This window comes from Melospiza melodia, chromosome 9 (genome assembly GCF_035770615.1).
Source record: "Melospiza melodia melodia isolate bMelMel2 chromosome 9, bMelMel2.pri, whole genome shotgun sequence".
Lineage (NCBI taxonomy): Eukaryota > Metazoa > Chordata > Aves > Passeriformes > Passerellidae > Melospiza > Melospiza melodia.
This window is the reverse complement of record NC_086202.1, coordinates 22666391-22681399: the sequence shown is the minus strand read 5'-3', so window position 1 is coordinate 22681399 and position 15009 is coordinate 22666391. Positions and strand designations below refer to the sequence as shown.

General features: G+C 37.7%; 1 protein-coding gene across 19 annotated transcripts in view; it reads left to right on the top strand.

Annotated features, from left to right (window-relative positions):
• The window catches only part of KCNMA1 (potassium calcium-activated channel subfamily M alpha 1), a 402334-nt gene that overhangs the window by 244390 nt on the left and 142935 nt on the right, over positions 1–15009 (top strand). For all 19 annotated transcript variants that reach the window (XM_063163853.1, XM_063163852.1, XM_063163851.1 and 16 more), the window contains exons 6-9: positions 4128–4203; positions 8876–8951; positions 10731–10901; positions 12554–12645. In XM_063163853.1, coding sequence (XP_063019923.1) covers positions 4128–4203; positions 8876–8951; positions 10731–10901; positions 12554–12645 — 415 coding nt within the window. The remainder of the gene's footprint in view (positions 1–4127; positions 4204–8875; positions 8952–10730; positions 10902–12553; positions 12646–15009) is intronic.

The following is a 15009-nucleotide window of genomic DNA, read 5'->3' as shown; positions in this document are numbered from 1 at the left end:
GGTCCTTAGTAAAGGGTCAGAAAAAAAGTACTCCTGCTATATTCTAGATGTAGTCTGGTAGTTCAGCATGGCATATTCTTCCTATTGAACAGATAATTGATTTCTTTAAAACTGATTTCAGGGGTTTTTGACAATATGCAACTTCTCCTAGTGACAATTTTTTACAGATTTTAGGTGGAATACCATGATATGAAATATTTTATATTTCATATATTTTCACATATTTTATATTTTCAGTGTAATTTGAAAACAGTCTGTTTGCTGCACAGGCAACACAGTAGCTAAACAAATATTTTTGCAGTAAAAATAATCCTGTGGAAGAGTTGAAGTGTTCATTGAAGGTTTATTTGAATCATTATACCTACAACTCAAATTATTGTACTAGAGGCAAAAGCTATTGACTAAAAAACTTTGTCTCATATTGGTTTTTGTCTGTTCATATTGTTTATAATCATAGAAGTTTTTTCTGGTCTTGATATCTATGAATATCTTATCTTTGTTCTGGATATTGCAGCTGAAATGAACTCCAAATCCTAAGCATATTTTAGTCATCCATTTAGAAGCAGAAGACTGAGAAACTCAAGAGGTCCTTCTTTTATTTTATCTGTGTATTTTTTCTTTTATTAGAGAGATATTTGGGGTAAATTAAATATTTTGGTACTTACTTTTTTGTATAATTTGTTGTATAGCAGATTAAATCCTATTCTGATCAGATCCCATAAGAAAATTTGAATGTATAACTCCTTGCCAAGAAAAAGTTAAGTTACATGATGGAGAGAAAGTAGGAAGCATTTCCTGAGCATTCTGTTTTGCAGTTTACAATTAACTTTAGCAGACAGGGTTATGGAATGTGCAAAATTAGAATGGAATTCACTGTAATTCATAAGAAACTTACCATATCTCAACTCTTGGTGAAATCATTTAAATGTAAAACAGTTTTGTAGGTATTTCATAAGAAAAGAAATTCTTCTCCAATTGTACAAAACACAAACTTTGCTTAGGAAAGAGAGCTGTATGCATTTGTATGTGTAGCTGAAACAGCTTTGGGGAAGGGGAAATTTTTGTTGCGGCTCCTATGAGTGAATTTTGCTTTCTATTTTTGACACACAAACAAATATCGACTGTTTCTGTTCTCGGTGAGGGGATAGCCCTGAGAGAGGTGGCATGGTCTCAGTTGTGAGGCAGTGGGTGTGAGTGCCCCCTCAGCAGGTGTGCAGGAAGCACCAAGCTGAGTGGTGCGCTTGGGGTGCCTGAGGGGACGGGATGCCATCCAGGACCAGGCCAAGTGTGAGAAGTGTGTCTGTGGGCATTTCCTCAGGCTCAGCAAAGCCAAGTACAGGGTCCTGCACCTGCCTTTGGGCCGCCCCCAGTGCCAGCACAGGCTGGGTGAGGAAAGGGTTGGAGGCAGCCCCTGCAGAGGACTGGGGGTACCTAGAGATGAGGAGCTGGACATGAGCCAGCAATGGGAGTTTGCAGCCCAGAAAGCCAATTGTGTGCTAGGCTGCATCCAAAGCAGCATGGGCAGCAGGGCAAGGGGGGAAATTCTATCCTCTTCTCCATTCTTGGGATCCCCACCTGCAGCTCTGTGTCCAGCTCTGGGGCACTCAGCACAAAAAAGGGGATGCAAGACCTCTCTGTGAGGAAGGGCTGAGAGTTGGAGTTGTTCAGCCTGGAGGAAAGAGGGATTTGGGGAGAGCTTATTGTGGCCTTTCAGCGCCTGAAGGGCGCAGACTTTTTAGCAGAACCTGCTGCAATAGAAGAAAGGGTAATGGTTTCAATATAACAGAGGGCTGTTTAGAATACAGATAAGGAATTTTTTTTACCATGAGCATGGTGAAACAGTGGAACAGGTTGCCCAGAGAGGTGATAGATGCCCCAACCCTGGAAAAATTCAAGGTCAATTCAAAGCCCCAGACAGGGCTTTGCAAAACCTGATCTAGGTGCTCATTGCAGGGTTGGTTGGGCAAAATGACCTTGAAAATTCGTCCCTATCCAAACTATTGTATGATTCTGTGAAAATCACATAAAATGAAATACATGTAGGAATATAATAGGAAATCTGTTCATGCCAAGGAAATTTCAGTATACTGGAAAGAATTAATTTGCCATGTATTAATTGCTTTGGCTTTTATAATTGAAAGCCAGCCATATTTTGTAGTTTAAATGTCCAAGCAAACACTCTAGTGATTTGTTCTTGCTTTTCCTAATTCTGTTCTTGAAGGAAATTTTTAATAATTGTGTGGGCTGCAGCAAATGCAGGACTTCACCTATAATGATTTTCTTATTCCACAAAAAACACATTGAATCCATAGTATTTTTCATCTATCATATGATGACTCAACTATTAAAATATAACTTAAGCCTTACAAGGATTTGGAGATAGAGCTTTTATTGCTAGCTTAGATGTTTCTCAGGTTTCTTTGTGAAACATAGCAATGATCTTACCATTAGCTTCAGATGCAGTGATAAACATTTCAGAGGCAGGGTGTTTTTCACTCCAGCCATGTTTCATAAAAGTTTATAGGGAGCAGAGTGAGGAAAGCAGCTGAATGAAAAAGAGCTGGAAGGTTTATGGTTGCTAGTAAGGATCCTCCCCTTCCCTGTCTAACCACATCCTTTGGATTGGAGTAACAACTGTGGGAACTCCTGGAAGTGGAGCAGAGGGATGTGTCTCTCACAGTTTCAGCAATGTGATCCAAAGTTATCATTCTCTAATTGCAAATGGATCTGACATTTAGCATTGTTAAGCTTCATTTTATTGCTTTTCATTTAGGTCCCTGAATCCATTTAGCAAGCTGTGATTAATTTTCAGAGTTACCCACAGTCAGTAATTAAAAAGAAACTTTATATCCATATAATAGACAGGAATGTACTTTAACACTACTTAGGAGTTTTAATAAGGCAAAATATAAGAGCAAATATTTTATTTAACAACTGTCCAATAATACTGCAGGAAAAACTTCTTGATATAAACACATCTCGCCACATGCACCTTTCTGCTTGAGGGGAACCTCTTATTCCAGTGAAGTGATGAAAGCTGTGACCAGGTTTATATGTTTGCCAGGATCAGTATTTCCTTAAGTTTCTAGAAATAAAAAGTGGATTCCTGCACTGGAGTTGGGTAAAACAGATGTCAATAAAGAGAATCTATGAGAAGAAGCTGCTCTGGACCTTCTTGTTACAGTTGCAATATCACATTACACAACTTTTATGTAACTCCTGGCTGTACTCTCTAATAGAAATTATCCTTCATGCTTTACTTTAATTTTCTAAGCTCTGCATATGTACAGTACAGAGTGTACTTTCATTCATATGCCAAAGATCTGCAGCCAAATCATTTACTATCAGCATAAGACTATTTTAATAATTTAAGCCCTTAATCTTCTCGATTAGTTTCTCTTGCACACACACTCTTTGTCTTACTGACTTTTTAGTTGTCTGGGAATTGCTATGCACGCAATCTGATTTCAGCAAAAAAAGGCTATTTATTTGTAAAAATGCTTTTTGAAAAATAGTGGTATGTAATGTATTCCCGTAGTTATAGACTGATGGAAAGAATTGTAGTAAATTTGCCATTTTCAAGAGAAAAAGTGTGATTTCTCTGTTTTCCTGCATGAGGTTTTTGAAACGAGAGTGGAGATAGGGAGCATTATCACTATAAAAGATTTTACGTCATTAAGATTTACCAAATTTAATCAGGCATATACAGTCTACTTTATCCAGGTTATCAGATCTCTTGCCCATGATCTGTTATTTTTCACTAAGCAAAATCAGACCTGCCTGTGTCTTTGACAGCCTGAAAGAGAAGGACATGTGCACTGCAGCTGCCAACAGAAACCTCAGTGAGGTTTTTCCCCCTCAGCTTTCAGCCTGTGTGTCTCCTTCCATTACTTCCTACAAAAATTAACACTTTCTGGTAGGATAAACCTGTTATTAGGGAAATAAACTTAAAAAAAAAATTGAAAAAACCTGTTAAGGATCCTTGAACAATTAAATATGGAAGAGCATTTTAAAGGTATTTGACATTTTGTATGTTACCTGTTTTGATTTAATTGATCACTGTCATTGTGATATGCTGTTACAACTTGAATTATTCTTTACTATAACTTTGTTTTCTTTTACTGCAGGTTTAAGATTTTTAAGAGCCCTTAGACTGATACAGTTTTCAGAAATCTTGCAGTTTCTGAATATACTTAAAACAAGGTAAGACTTTTTCTTGGATGCTGATTTAGTTAATTGGTGACAGAATGTAAATAGCTTTGATTTGGGGCCCTAGTAACATATGATTTTCTTTTCTGGAAAAACCCCTGCACTTGTTATCTATTTTTTAAGCCTTTTTCTGCTGATGAATGATTTGTCAGTGACAGCATCTTTTGCTATGTCATCATTTTAACTGATGCATTGTTATGTTTGAAATACCGAGCAAGGTTATGTGTTGATAAATTAAAAGCAGAATTATTTACATCGCTGTGTACTGATTAAACATTGCTTCTTTTCATATAGTCAGTCTGTGTTCTGCTGTCTTGAAAAACCTGAAATCAAAATTCATTAAAAAATATGCAGTTAAAAAGTATTTTGAGAAATTCTCATTGTGGCTCTTCCAGTTTTTTTGAACTGAGCATCTTTTTTCACATCAAAAATCATTAAATTTACACTGAGCTATCTTTATATTGTGTTCATTGTCCTTAGTATTTCTTCCATATAATAATTAAAATTTTTCAATTAACCTTCTGGCTTACCTTTGGCCTATTAATACATCAATGTTGTGCAGGAAAAGCACAGTTTTGGACAAAAGATCATTTTGAAGGAAATGAGGAGAAACCTTCCCATGCCTTGCAGTTGAAGACACATTGTTTTTCATCATTCTCTAAAAGGCTGCAGGGGAAGTATTGACCACAGCTTCCAATAATTACTGTAAAATCAATTCCATTTTGAAAACTTCCCCTCTCTGCAGTGGTTGCTATAGATCTGTGAGGGCTTTATATGCAGGTAAATCCATTCCTTGCTGTGATAATTTGTAGCAATAGGAAAATAGGTACTGAAATTTGTAGAGGTTCACAGTAAACAGCTATTTCTTCAACCCTAAACCAACCTTGAAACTATTCTCTGTGCTGTAAAATTCTCATACTATCTGTCTTTAGTTACTGGAAGGAAGCCAATTCTGGTCAAACAAAGACATCAAAGAATGTAAGGTGAGGTCCCATAGCTCAGAATTCTCAGTATGGGAATGGAGAATAAGATTTAATATGCGGAACAACTCTGCCATAAGAAATGGCAGTCATTAGAGAAGCCCCATAAACTCAGAGATTTTGGATAAAAGCTAATAGCCCCTTCAGTATTGGGGGATTTGGTGAAATTCCAGATCCATAAATGTGCATTAATCACTTTCAAGGTACTTGGAGCTGGTTTATTTAAGATTGACCTGTTCACTGAAATAGCCTTTCTCTGGGGCAGAATTTACTCTTATATTAGATGTCATTATCTCTGTGATTATTTATACAACTTCCAAAATATCTATAAACCTCAAATGTTGATTAGTGAAAGCCGGTAAAGTAAAACTTTCTTATATGAGTGTTTCAGTTTAGTCAGGTAATTCATTTTTAGCAGTTCACACTAACATCATTTATTTAACTGAAAAATTGTCACTGCCTCAAAACAGTTTTTTATGTCTCTCCCTGTTCCTGGTAATGCAACAGAAAGTCATGTCTGCTCTCTTTGTTGCCATACTTATTAACCTGAAATGACCTGAATAATGTTCACAAAACATTTATTTTTTTTAATGGATGTGTCAAATTAAAACAAATTAACAGAATGCAATTTGTTTTAGAAGAGTTTCTAGTTACAACTGACATAAATTTGATTGTGTAAGTGCTTGAGGTTTCTTTTAATGATTTCTATGAGTTTAGCTTTTAGAAAGCAGCAACCTAGAAAATTCATTTATTACTGCTACCTTTAATGAGAAATTTTCAGTGTATTCTGAAGGTACCATCGTAACTGCGGTTCACATGCTGCACACATTTTCTATTTACAGTACCACAATACTCTTAAATTGAGAACTTCTGGTTCTGAATTATTTTGCTTCCTAAAAAAATAAAGTGTGCTGAGCCCTTGTGATTGATGGACAATCTTTAAAAAATTTGTACAAGTTAGAGCAGTTAAACTAGTAGTTTAAACAAATCTAGTATTAGTTAAATAAAATTTACTTCCCTAAATTCAATCAATGATTTCAATTACATACTGTGGCCTTAGACCTTTATTATTACTTTAAAGACTCATAGAGTGTTATATGCTTTTGGCCTGCCAATGCAACATTATTTTGCTCAGGGATGGCAAAAAATAATCTTCTAGAATTAAAATATTTTAGCATTTTTTGCAGTCCACTTCTAAGGTTTTAGTGAATTTTTTGACATTTTATGAATTTTGTGAACATAAAGACCAAGAGTCAATGACAGACCTTGAATTGTTGAATTGGGATAGAAAATTCAGTATATCATTACTAGCTCTGAAAATAAAGTAGGGAGAAAAAAGTACTTTTTATTATTTAAAAATTCAGCAAAAGAGAAGACTTCTCTGTTTGAGGTGATATGTATTTATATGAAAATGTATGGAACTAATTTGACCTAGGCATTTCAGTGCATTTGGCACTAATAAAAAAAAAAATGCGAAGATGAAATAATTGATAGAGTATACTGGGCAATACTATGGTTTTAATATTTAGTGCAATTGCAGGGAAATTTTCTCCTCCTTTTCTCTTTTCTCCAGTAAGAAAAAAAATTACCGTAACCTCTAAATGAAAATTACTCCTGGAATTATTGACTGAGATATGAGGATTAAAGGAATGTGTATTATTTACACAGTGAGCAGAAAGGCCGTTCCAAAAGCTGGATCCAGTGAAAGAAGGTGCACAATGCAAAACCAGGGACTGCAAGGAGACTAGTAAAGTGTTAGGTGATTATTAGAATATCTGAAAAAAAGCTGAGTATATTTGAAAAGATCCTGTCAGACAAAGCAAAATTTTACAGTGGCGCTTTAAGAGACTGTACTCTGCCAAGGACCCGTTAGTTTCCCTAATTTGAAATTAAATGTATTTCACTCAAGACTTTTTGTTCCCATGTTTTATGGAATTGAATTCTACAGTTTTCAGAGTTTTCAGTGGAAAACTGTATTCTTTTCTAATATTTTTCAAAAAAATCTTCAGGGGCTTAAGCAGGGCTCACAGTAAGGGATTTTGCACAGATGTTGGAAAGAGCTTAAAGAGGGAGAAAATGTTTATGACTAATCCTTCATCTATATTTAGACTCTGGCAGAAACACGGGGAGTATTTCATAGAGGACAGACAAGGCACAGTGTTTAATAAATCTTCAAAAATAAAATGTACCAAAGAAGTCATGTAAATAGTTACTATTAATGGGTGTTACAGTGATATGAAGAGACCAACAGACACATAACTTTTTATCAGGAACATCTTGTGTTCTAAGCTCAGATGAAGGATGATAGTCAGCCTTTGATAATGGAGCTTTGCATCAGCATCACTCCTATGATTTTGTTTAATCTGGGAACTCATTGGTTAGGGTCCTGTGCTATAAATGAATGTTACCACTAAGAAAATAGGGAGCTTAATCAACCATGGTTTAAGAAAGAGAGAAATAGGGAGTATGTTGATGTTGGTGAACACTAATGACAAGACTGCTGATATGCTATTTTATTTTTGAATACAGTATTCTTTTCGTCTGTCATATTAACCAGTCATATTCTATTTCTTGTACTCCCATGTGTCTACTAACTGTAACTTTTAAAATATCTTTTAAGGACCTGTACCAGCTAATTGTACTGGTTATTTTGTTCAGAAAAGGATGCATTTTTATTGTCCTTAAAGTGTTATAAACAGAATCATTAATTCTACCAAAAAATTACTACTGCTAACAATGATAGCGATTTTGTTTTCAATTTTTATAGTTTTTAATGTATTGCTTTAAGGATAATTGTGGGGTCTTTTCTGAGGCATTACCTTCTTATAAATATTTACAAAAGCAAGAATAGGTAAGATTGTTTAAACACAGTCATACATGGACAGCAGTTCCTGATGTTACTGTTGAATATCCTTCTTAGGACAGTGATTTTTGTAAGAGAGAGAGCAGGTTTTATTTGTATTTCCTCCAGAAGATTTTAGAGTATGGTGTTTTCCTGCAAAACTGAGCGAGGTCTTTGTTTCAAAATCCCTTCTGGTTAGAATAGGGAAAATACTACTCAATGTGACTAAAAAGCATTTGCATATGTTTTTGGTGGGTTTAAATTACACTTTTTTCTTTTTTTAGAGAAAACTGTGAGTGTGAAATATGAAATACTCTACTTTCATGTGAATTTTCCCTAAAGAGTTCCATAGGAATAAGCAGAATAATATGAAAATACTTAGGACTTTACACAGGAATTGTGAAATACCTTAGCTCTTTAATTTAAGAATCAATTTTCTCATGTATTTTTTATGTATTTACATGTGAATAATTCAGAGTGTATAGCAGTGAAAAATGAAGAGGTGAGTGCAACTGAGAGGCAACCAGATTATCTGTGAAAAAGCATTATTTATTTCTAGTAGTTTGTTTTTGACTACTGATGTAGCTAAGGTTTCTGTTTGGCTTTCTGCTCCCATTCATTGGGACTTTCTTTTCAAGCTATCTAAATGATGAAAATATGAACTCTCCAAAGGAAAAATAACATATATTATACATAAACTTTTGAATAAGTTTTTTAGGGAATCTTCCTTTTGGGAAATAATCATCAGGTTCTTGAGTCTAAAGTTTGCAGTTGTATACAGGTACCTCTAAAAAATATGTGACAAATTCTAGTCTAAGCTCCTATTTGCTCTGTTTATTTCCAGTAATTCCATCAAGCTAGTGAATCTGTGCTCTATATTTATCAGCACGTGGCTGACAGCAGCTGGGTTCATACATTTGGTGAGTGCATTTGCAAACACTTGGTTAACTTTTTCTGCCGGACCGCGGGCTCCGAGCTGCTTTAGTGCTGCTCTGGGTAGCGCCGTACCCGTCGGTAGAGTGCAATAAGGAGGAACTCCAGCTCCCCGCAATAAGGAGCCGTGCCAGCTCCCCGCAATAAGGAGCCGTGCCAGCTCCCCGCGATAAGGAGCCGTGCCAGCTCCCCGCAATAAGGGCATGCCAGCTCCCCGCGATAAAGAGCCTTGCCAGCTCCCCGCGATAAAGAGCCGTGCCAGCTCCCCGCAATAAGGAGCCGTGCCAGCTCCCCGCGATAAAGAGCCATGCCAGCTCCCCGCGATAAGGGCATGCCAGCTCCCCGCGATAAGGGCATGCCAGCTCCCCGCAATAAGGAGCCGTGCCAGCTCCCCGCGATAAGGGCATGCCAGCTCCCCGCAATAAGGAGCCGTGCCAGCTCCCCGCAATACGGGCATGCCAGCTCCCCGCAATAAGGAGCCGTGCCAGCTCCCCGCAATACGGGCATGCCAGCTCCCCGCAATAAGGAGCCGTGCCAGCTCCCCGCGATAAGGGCATGCCAGCTCCCCGCGATAAGGGCATGCCAGCTCCCCGCAATAAGGAGCCATGCCAGCTCCCCGCAATACGGGCATGCCAGCTCCCCGCAATAAGGAGCCGTGCCGGCTCCCCGCGATAAGGGCATGCCAGCTGCCCGCGCTGAGCCCCGCCCGTGTCCCCGAGGAGGTGGGCCGGGGCTGTGGCTGGGGCTGTGGCTGCGGCTGGCGCTGGGGCTGGGGCTGGGGCTCAGTCCGGCCGTGCCCCGGCAGCGGCGCGGGCCGGCAGCAGGGGGCGCTGTCCGCCCGGGAAGGCCCGAGCGAGCGGCGCTCGGCCGGAGCGGCTCCCCCTGCTGGCGGCGCACCAAAGCTGCATCCCGCCGGGCAGGAGCGCGTTCCAGCTCCTCCTCTTCTTGCGGGGTCAGTCGTCTCATGGTCGCCCTTGTGAAGATGCACAGAGGTTTTGAGTGTTTTAATTTATGGTCTATTTCTCATTCACGTAGAGTCGTATTTTTACACTCGTCTGAGCAAATGTAGCGTTTTGGTCTAAAAAAAATACCTTTTTTTCCTAGTTTTTACCAAACAGCACAACACCCCTTAAATACTACATCTAGAGCAAGGGAATGCTGTTTTCTAGGATTTTTCCTTCGCTTTCAACAAAAGCTTTTCTATTCCACTGTAGGAATACTCAAACTTCAACTTCTTACTATGGAGCAAATTTTAGATGGCACACTCCTTTCCCACTGACAAATCTATAATTTTATCTTTATGGTGACTGGCTATTTGAAAAAGTAGTAGCATTCCACTTAAGGTGCCAGTAATGCCTTCAATGGAAACATAATCTTTTAAAACAAAACATTGAGGAGTGTAATTGCATAAAAATTAAGATTTACTCTGAAAATATTCTGAACACATTTTTATAAATGGACTTACCAAACTACATGAGTAAGTTACATTATTTAGTGGTGCCTGGAAAAGATACTTCCCATAAATGATCTGAGTAGCAAGGCTGTATATACTGGCACAAGAACTGCAGTGCTCTATTTGGCACAGGGTCAGGTTCTGTATTTGATGAAAATAAATCACAGGAAAGCATTCAGAGTTTGTATTATATGCCAAATATATATCTATATACACACAAAGGCACGTGCATATATGGGTAGAGTTAATTTGAGGTTAATTAGAGTCAGTTATAATTAATATAATTCATTATATGTTTTCTTGTACATTGTAGGTGGAGAACTCAGGGGATCCATGGGAAAATTTCCAAAATAATCAACCGCTAACATACTGGGAATGTGTTTATTTGCTGATGGTTACAATGTCCACCGTTGGCTATGGAGATGTTTATGCAAAAACAACCCTTGGTCGCCTTTTCATGGTCTTCTTCATCCTTGGGGGATTGGTAAAAATTCTTCTTTATGTTCTTCTTAGTACTCCAGTTACCTTAAAACTTGATCCTCTATATCTCAATGTTGTAATTAAGGGAACAATAATATCTGGATTATTAAACAAAAATTAATTATAAAACATTAAATTATGTTTAATATGCATTTTTTCCTGTAGATAAATATTTTGGTAGAGCTTGTCAAATTAGTCCAGAATTAGTCCGGAATTAGAATTTTTCAAATCCATTTAAATGATTAATGCATGTGAATATATGAAGTGCCTTAATATTTCAACATAGAATGTTATTTGTAGTCCTCTACTTGTTAGTGACTGGCTGTAGAGCATTTCTGGAGGTTGCTATTGATATTTAAAGGCACTTTGCGGTTTCAGAGGTCCTACCCACCCTTCTGTGTTCCTTCCCAGAATTCCAACAAACACTGTGGCTTTGGACTGCCTTAAAGAGCAGCTTGCCTGATCCAGATGATGGCAAACCACACTCCCTTTAATTTCAAACATCCTTTCATGTCATGTAGTACAGTTTTAGCTCACAATTTATCACGTTAATTGTGAGCTTATCCTTTTATAACACCAATTTCTCATGTTCTTTGTCCTGTATGTGAATAGCGCCCAAGTTACTGTCTGTCTTGCCAACTTTTCCATTACTTGTCAGTGCTAGTAATATTATTACACCTGTTGCAATGTTCTCTAAACTAGCCAAGTTTATTTTAGTATTTACCCTGCACAAGGTGAATGCTATGTGGGTGACTTGTAATGTCTGTTGTGCCCATGCACACATCTGTATATTGTTACCTCACCCTCGTCCATTGGTTTCACATATACATGCATCTCACAGAGGTGCTGTGTATATAACCAAGGTTATGAATGCCATATATTGGACACACACAGATATGTATGAGGATTACATATATGCATTCTCATCTCTGTTTATTGACATGTGAAGACTAAGATCATGTCAAATGGCAGTAGCTCTTCGAAGTATCCAGCCACAAGGAAGCTGTTTGTTGGACAAAACATGGCAGAATAATTTTTATTTTCTCCTCAAAACCTTTTTTCTATCACATGTTATTCCAATCCTTCTAAACCCCAGAACTTTTGGAAAAGTTTTTTTGGGGGGCGGGGGGGGTGATTTTTTTGTTTCTTGATGGGGACATGACCCCTGATTTAATCTTTTTTTTTTTTCTTCTTTTAAATTCTTAGAATGGGGGGAAAAGTCTGTATTTTAAAACAGAAATGTGACAGTAATGATAATACTTGGCTTTGGTATTTTTTACAGTGGGGCTTGGATAGGTTTTTTCCCCCTCCCCTCTTCAGGAACAAATAGACAAAACTGGTTTTTGTGACTAGATACAAGTTTGAAGTAATTTTGTTCTTGTTTTGTTTTACATGTCCATTTTTCCTCTTTTGACCATTTTCTTTATTTATAAGGTGTGTACCTTCTCCAATATCAACTTTTACATTGAGCCTTCTTGTTTTGTTTGATAAGAAATTTTTCTTTTTTTTTTAAATTTTATTTTTAAACAACTGCATAGATCTACTTCTTTTGCATTTTCAGATCTTAAAAATATATATCTTCTGAAAATATTCATCATCCCCCTTTCTTTGGCCTCTCTTTTTAGTCTTTTCTTCTGTCTCCTATCTTCTTCTTAGGCCATGTTTGCCAGCTACGTCCCTGAAATCATAGAGTTAATAGGAAACCGCAAGAAATATGGTGGTTCCTATAGTGCGGTTAGTGGAAGAAAGTAAGTATCCCAAGAGGCTCTGCTGCCTCTGCTGCAGTAGAACACTCTCTGCATGCCATTTTCTTTTTTTTTTTTTGTGTTTTTGTTTCATGCATGTAGGCAATGTTTGCTCGCTACGTGCCAGAAATTGCTGCTCTCATCCTTAATCGGAAGAAATACGGCGGAACTTTTAACTCAACCCGAGGCAGAAAGTAAGTCCAAAAAGACCAGGTGTGGCTGTGGGACTCTAAAGAGCCCCTGAAGGTGGTAACAGCTGACTCACAGCTTGCGAGGCTGTGTTCTTTGACATCAGATGTTACCGCTGGAGAGTTATCACACTGTAATTAGAGACCTGGGCTGTGCTATGGTACAAGTCACAACATTTTGTCCCTTCTTCAAGAGAGCCTGGATTCCACTCAGAGTACACTGACACACCTTGTAAAAAGTACTGCAGTTACACATGCAGTTCACTTCTGCAGCAAGGGTGAATTGTCACTCCACCATTTTGGGCATCAGAATATCGTGAGGTTTGTCTCTTAACTAAGTGACCATGATAATTGGCATGATCTTCAGACAACTCAGTTCTTAAGAAAACTTTGTTTTACTGGATGCAAAATAGGAGATAATATTTACCAGTTTTTTTGGTTGGACTGACTATGTAAGAAGTCTAAGAGCCTTGTTTCTCCATGTTCAACCAGCAGATTCAGATCTCATACAACTTTTTCTGACCTTCCATGGGTATTGCAAACTCTCAGTTTAGAATCTGTGACCAGGGATTTTAAAGCAATTCTCTTCCCTGTATCACATTAAGCATATCTGAAGAAGAGCAGGCAGTAACCTTAATATCAAAACAGTATGGTAAAAAACCCAAACCTACTATTTTTACCTGGTGGCAAAGGTTAAATTTTATTGGACCACATTACCTCATTACATTTCTATTGAAAGCCTGCTTGTTTTTTTGACCAAGTTAAAGCTAGCTCTTTCTGGCATTCCCAGCTCCGGGACATGCTGAGATAAAGCCTTTACTGAGCTAGCTGTCCTTGGCCATATAGAGATCGCCATCCTTCATTTCATTACGTACCATTGTGACATCCACTGGTAGAGTATATTTGCCCCAAAAGCCTAGTCATACAGAGAGTCCTTTTCATATGATAAAGTACTGCAAGAAATTTATTTAATGAATTGTCCTTCCTACTTTAAGGAAGATATTTTTTACTTTGTTCCTTTCAAATCATCACCCATGCAACGTATTGTTGAAGTGGATTATGGGTTTGTTGCTCCTCTCTGTATAGCACAAAGACTGTAAATGTCCCAGAGAGCTAATTCTAGAGCACTTTTTTGTATCACTGTTTAGATAAATCAAAGTTTTAAAAGTAAATGTAACTATACTATTTTTTGTTCAATAATACTCAAGCAATTAGATAGGAAACTTCAATATGTGCATTTATTGAGATACCCTCAAATGTCTTAGGTAAACTGTGAACACTGATGCTGGAAACTTTCATCACTTACCTAGACAAACTAAATGCCTTGATTTATTTCTGGGAATGAGTAGTATTGTTAATTTCCCAAAATATTTATTTGTCACAGAGGCCAGAACAGTTTCATATTTATATTCATACTTGTTTTCTCAAAAGAAGTTTTTCAAACTTAGAACGTATCTCTCTGTTTTCAGAGCTCTAAAAGAGTTAAAGCAGAGGGCAATCTGGTTAAAAACCTGTTTTGCACACAGGGTTTGTTCCTCCCCTTCTACATTGTCACTAGTACCCAGCATTGCTCAGATGTCTCTAAATTTGGACCTGATCTTCAGTCAGAACCCCACATCCTGAAAAGCTCAGCTTCAGATTACAGGCTTCTGCTAGCTTTGGGGCGTGCTTAATTTTATTTTTTCACTTTTTTTTTTTTTTTTTTGGTCTTTCTTTGTATGCACTGTTTGTTTTTATCTCACTCTGTCAGTGATTTCTCTGCTGATCTCTACTGCTCATATAATTTATTGCTTGAAACTCATCTCTGTCATCAGCATAAAAACTGTTCAATTTACTTTTTGCATTGTTTTCTGGTTCAATTATTAATTACTAAGTAGTTTAAAGATGTCCTTTGCTCATGTGGGTCTTTCATCAGAGAATCTAAGCTTGAGAACTGCACAGTAAAAAGCCATTAGGACCCCTTGTTTGATGTTGCTTTTGCAGTCAGTAGAACAAGATTGATGAAATGTTATGTTTGGCCAAAATTGAAGTTTTCATTTGGAATTCAGTGTTGAGAGAATGGATTGTCAGAACCAGTAAGTTTTCCTTTGCTTGGGATATGGGCATGTGGTAGTAATTAGCAGTATAAGGTCTTTAGTTGAGCAACCAAGCATAGATTCTGGCAGCAAAAGTAATGAGA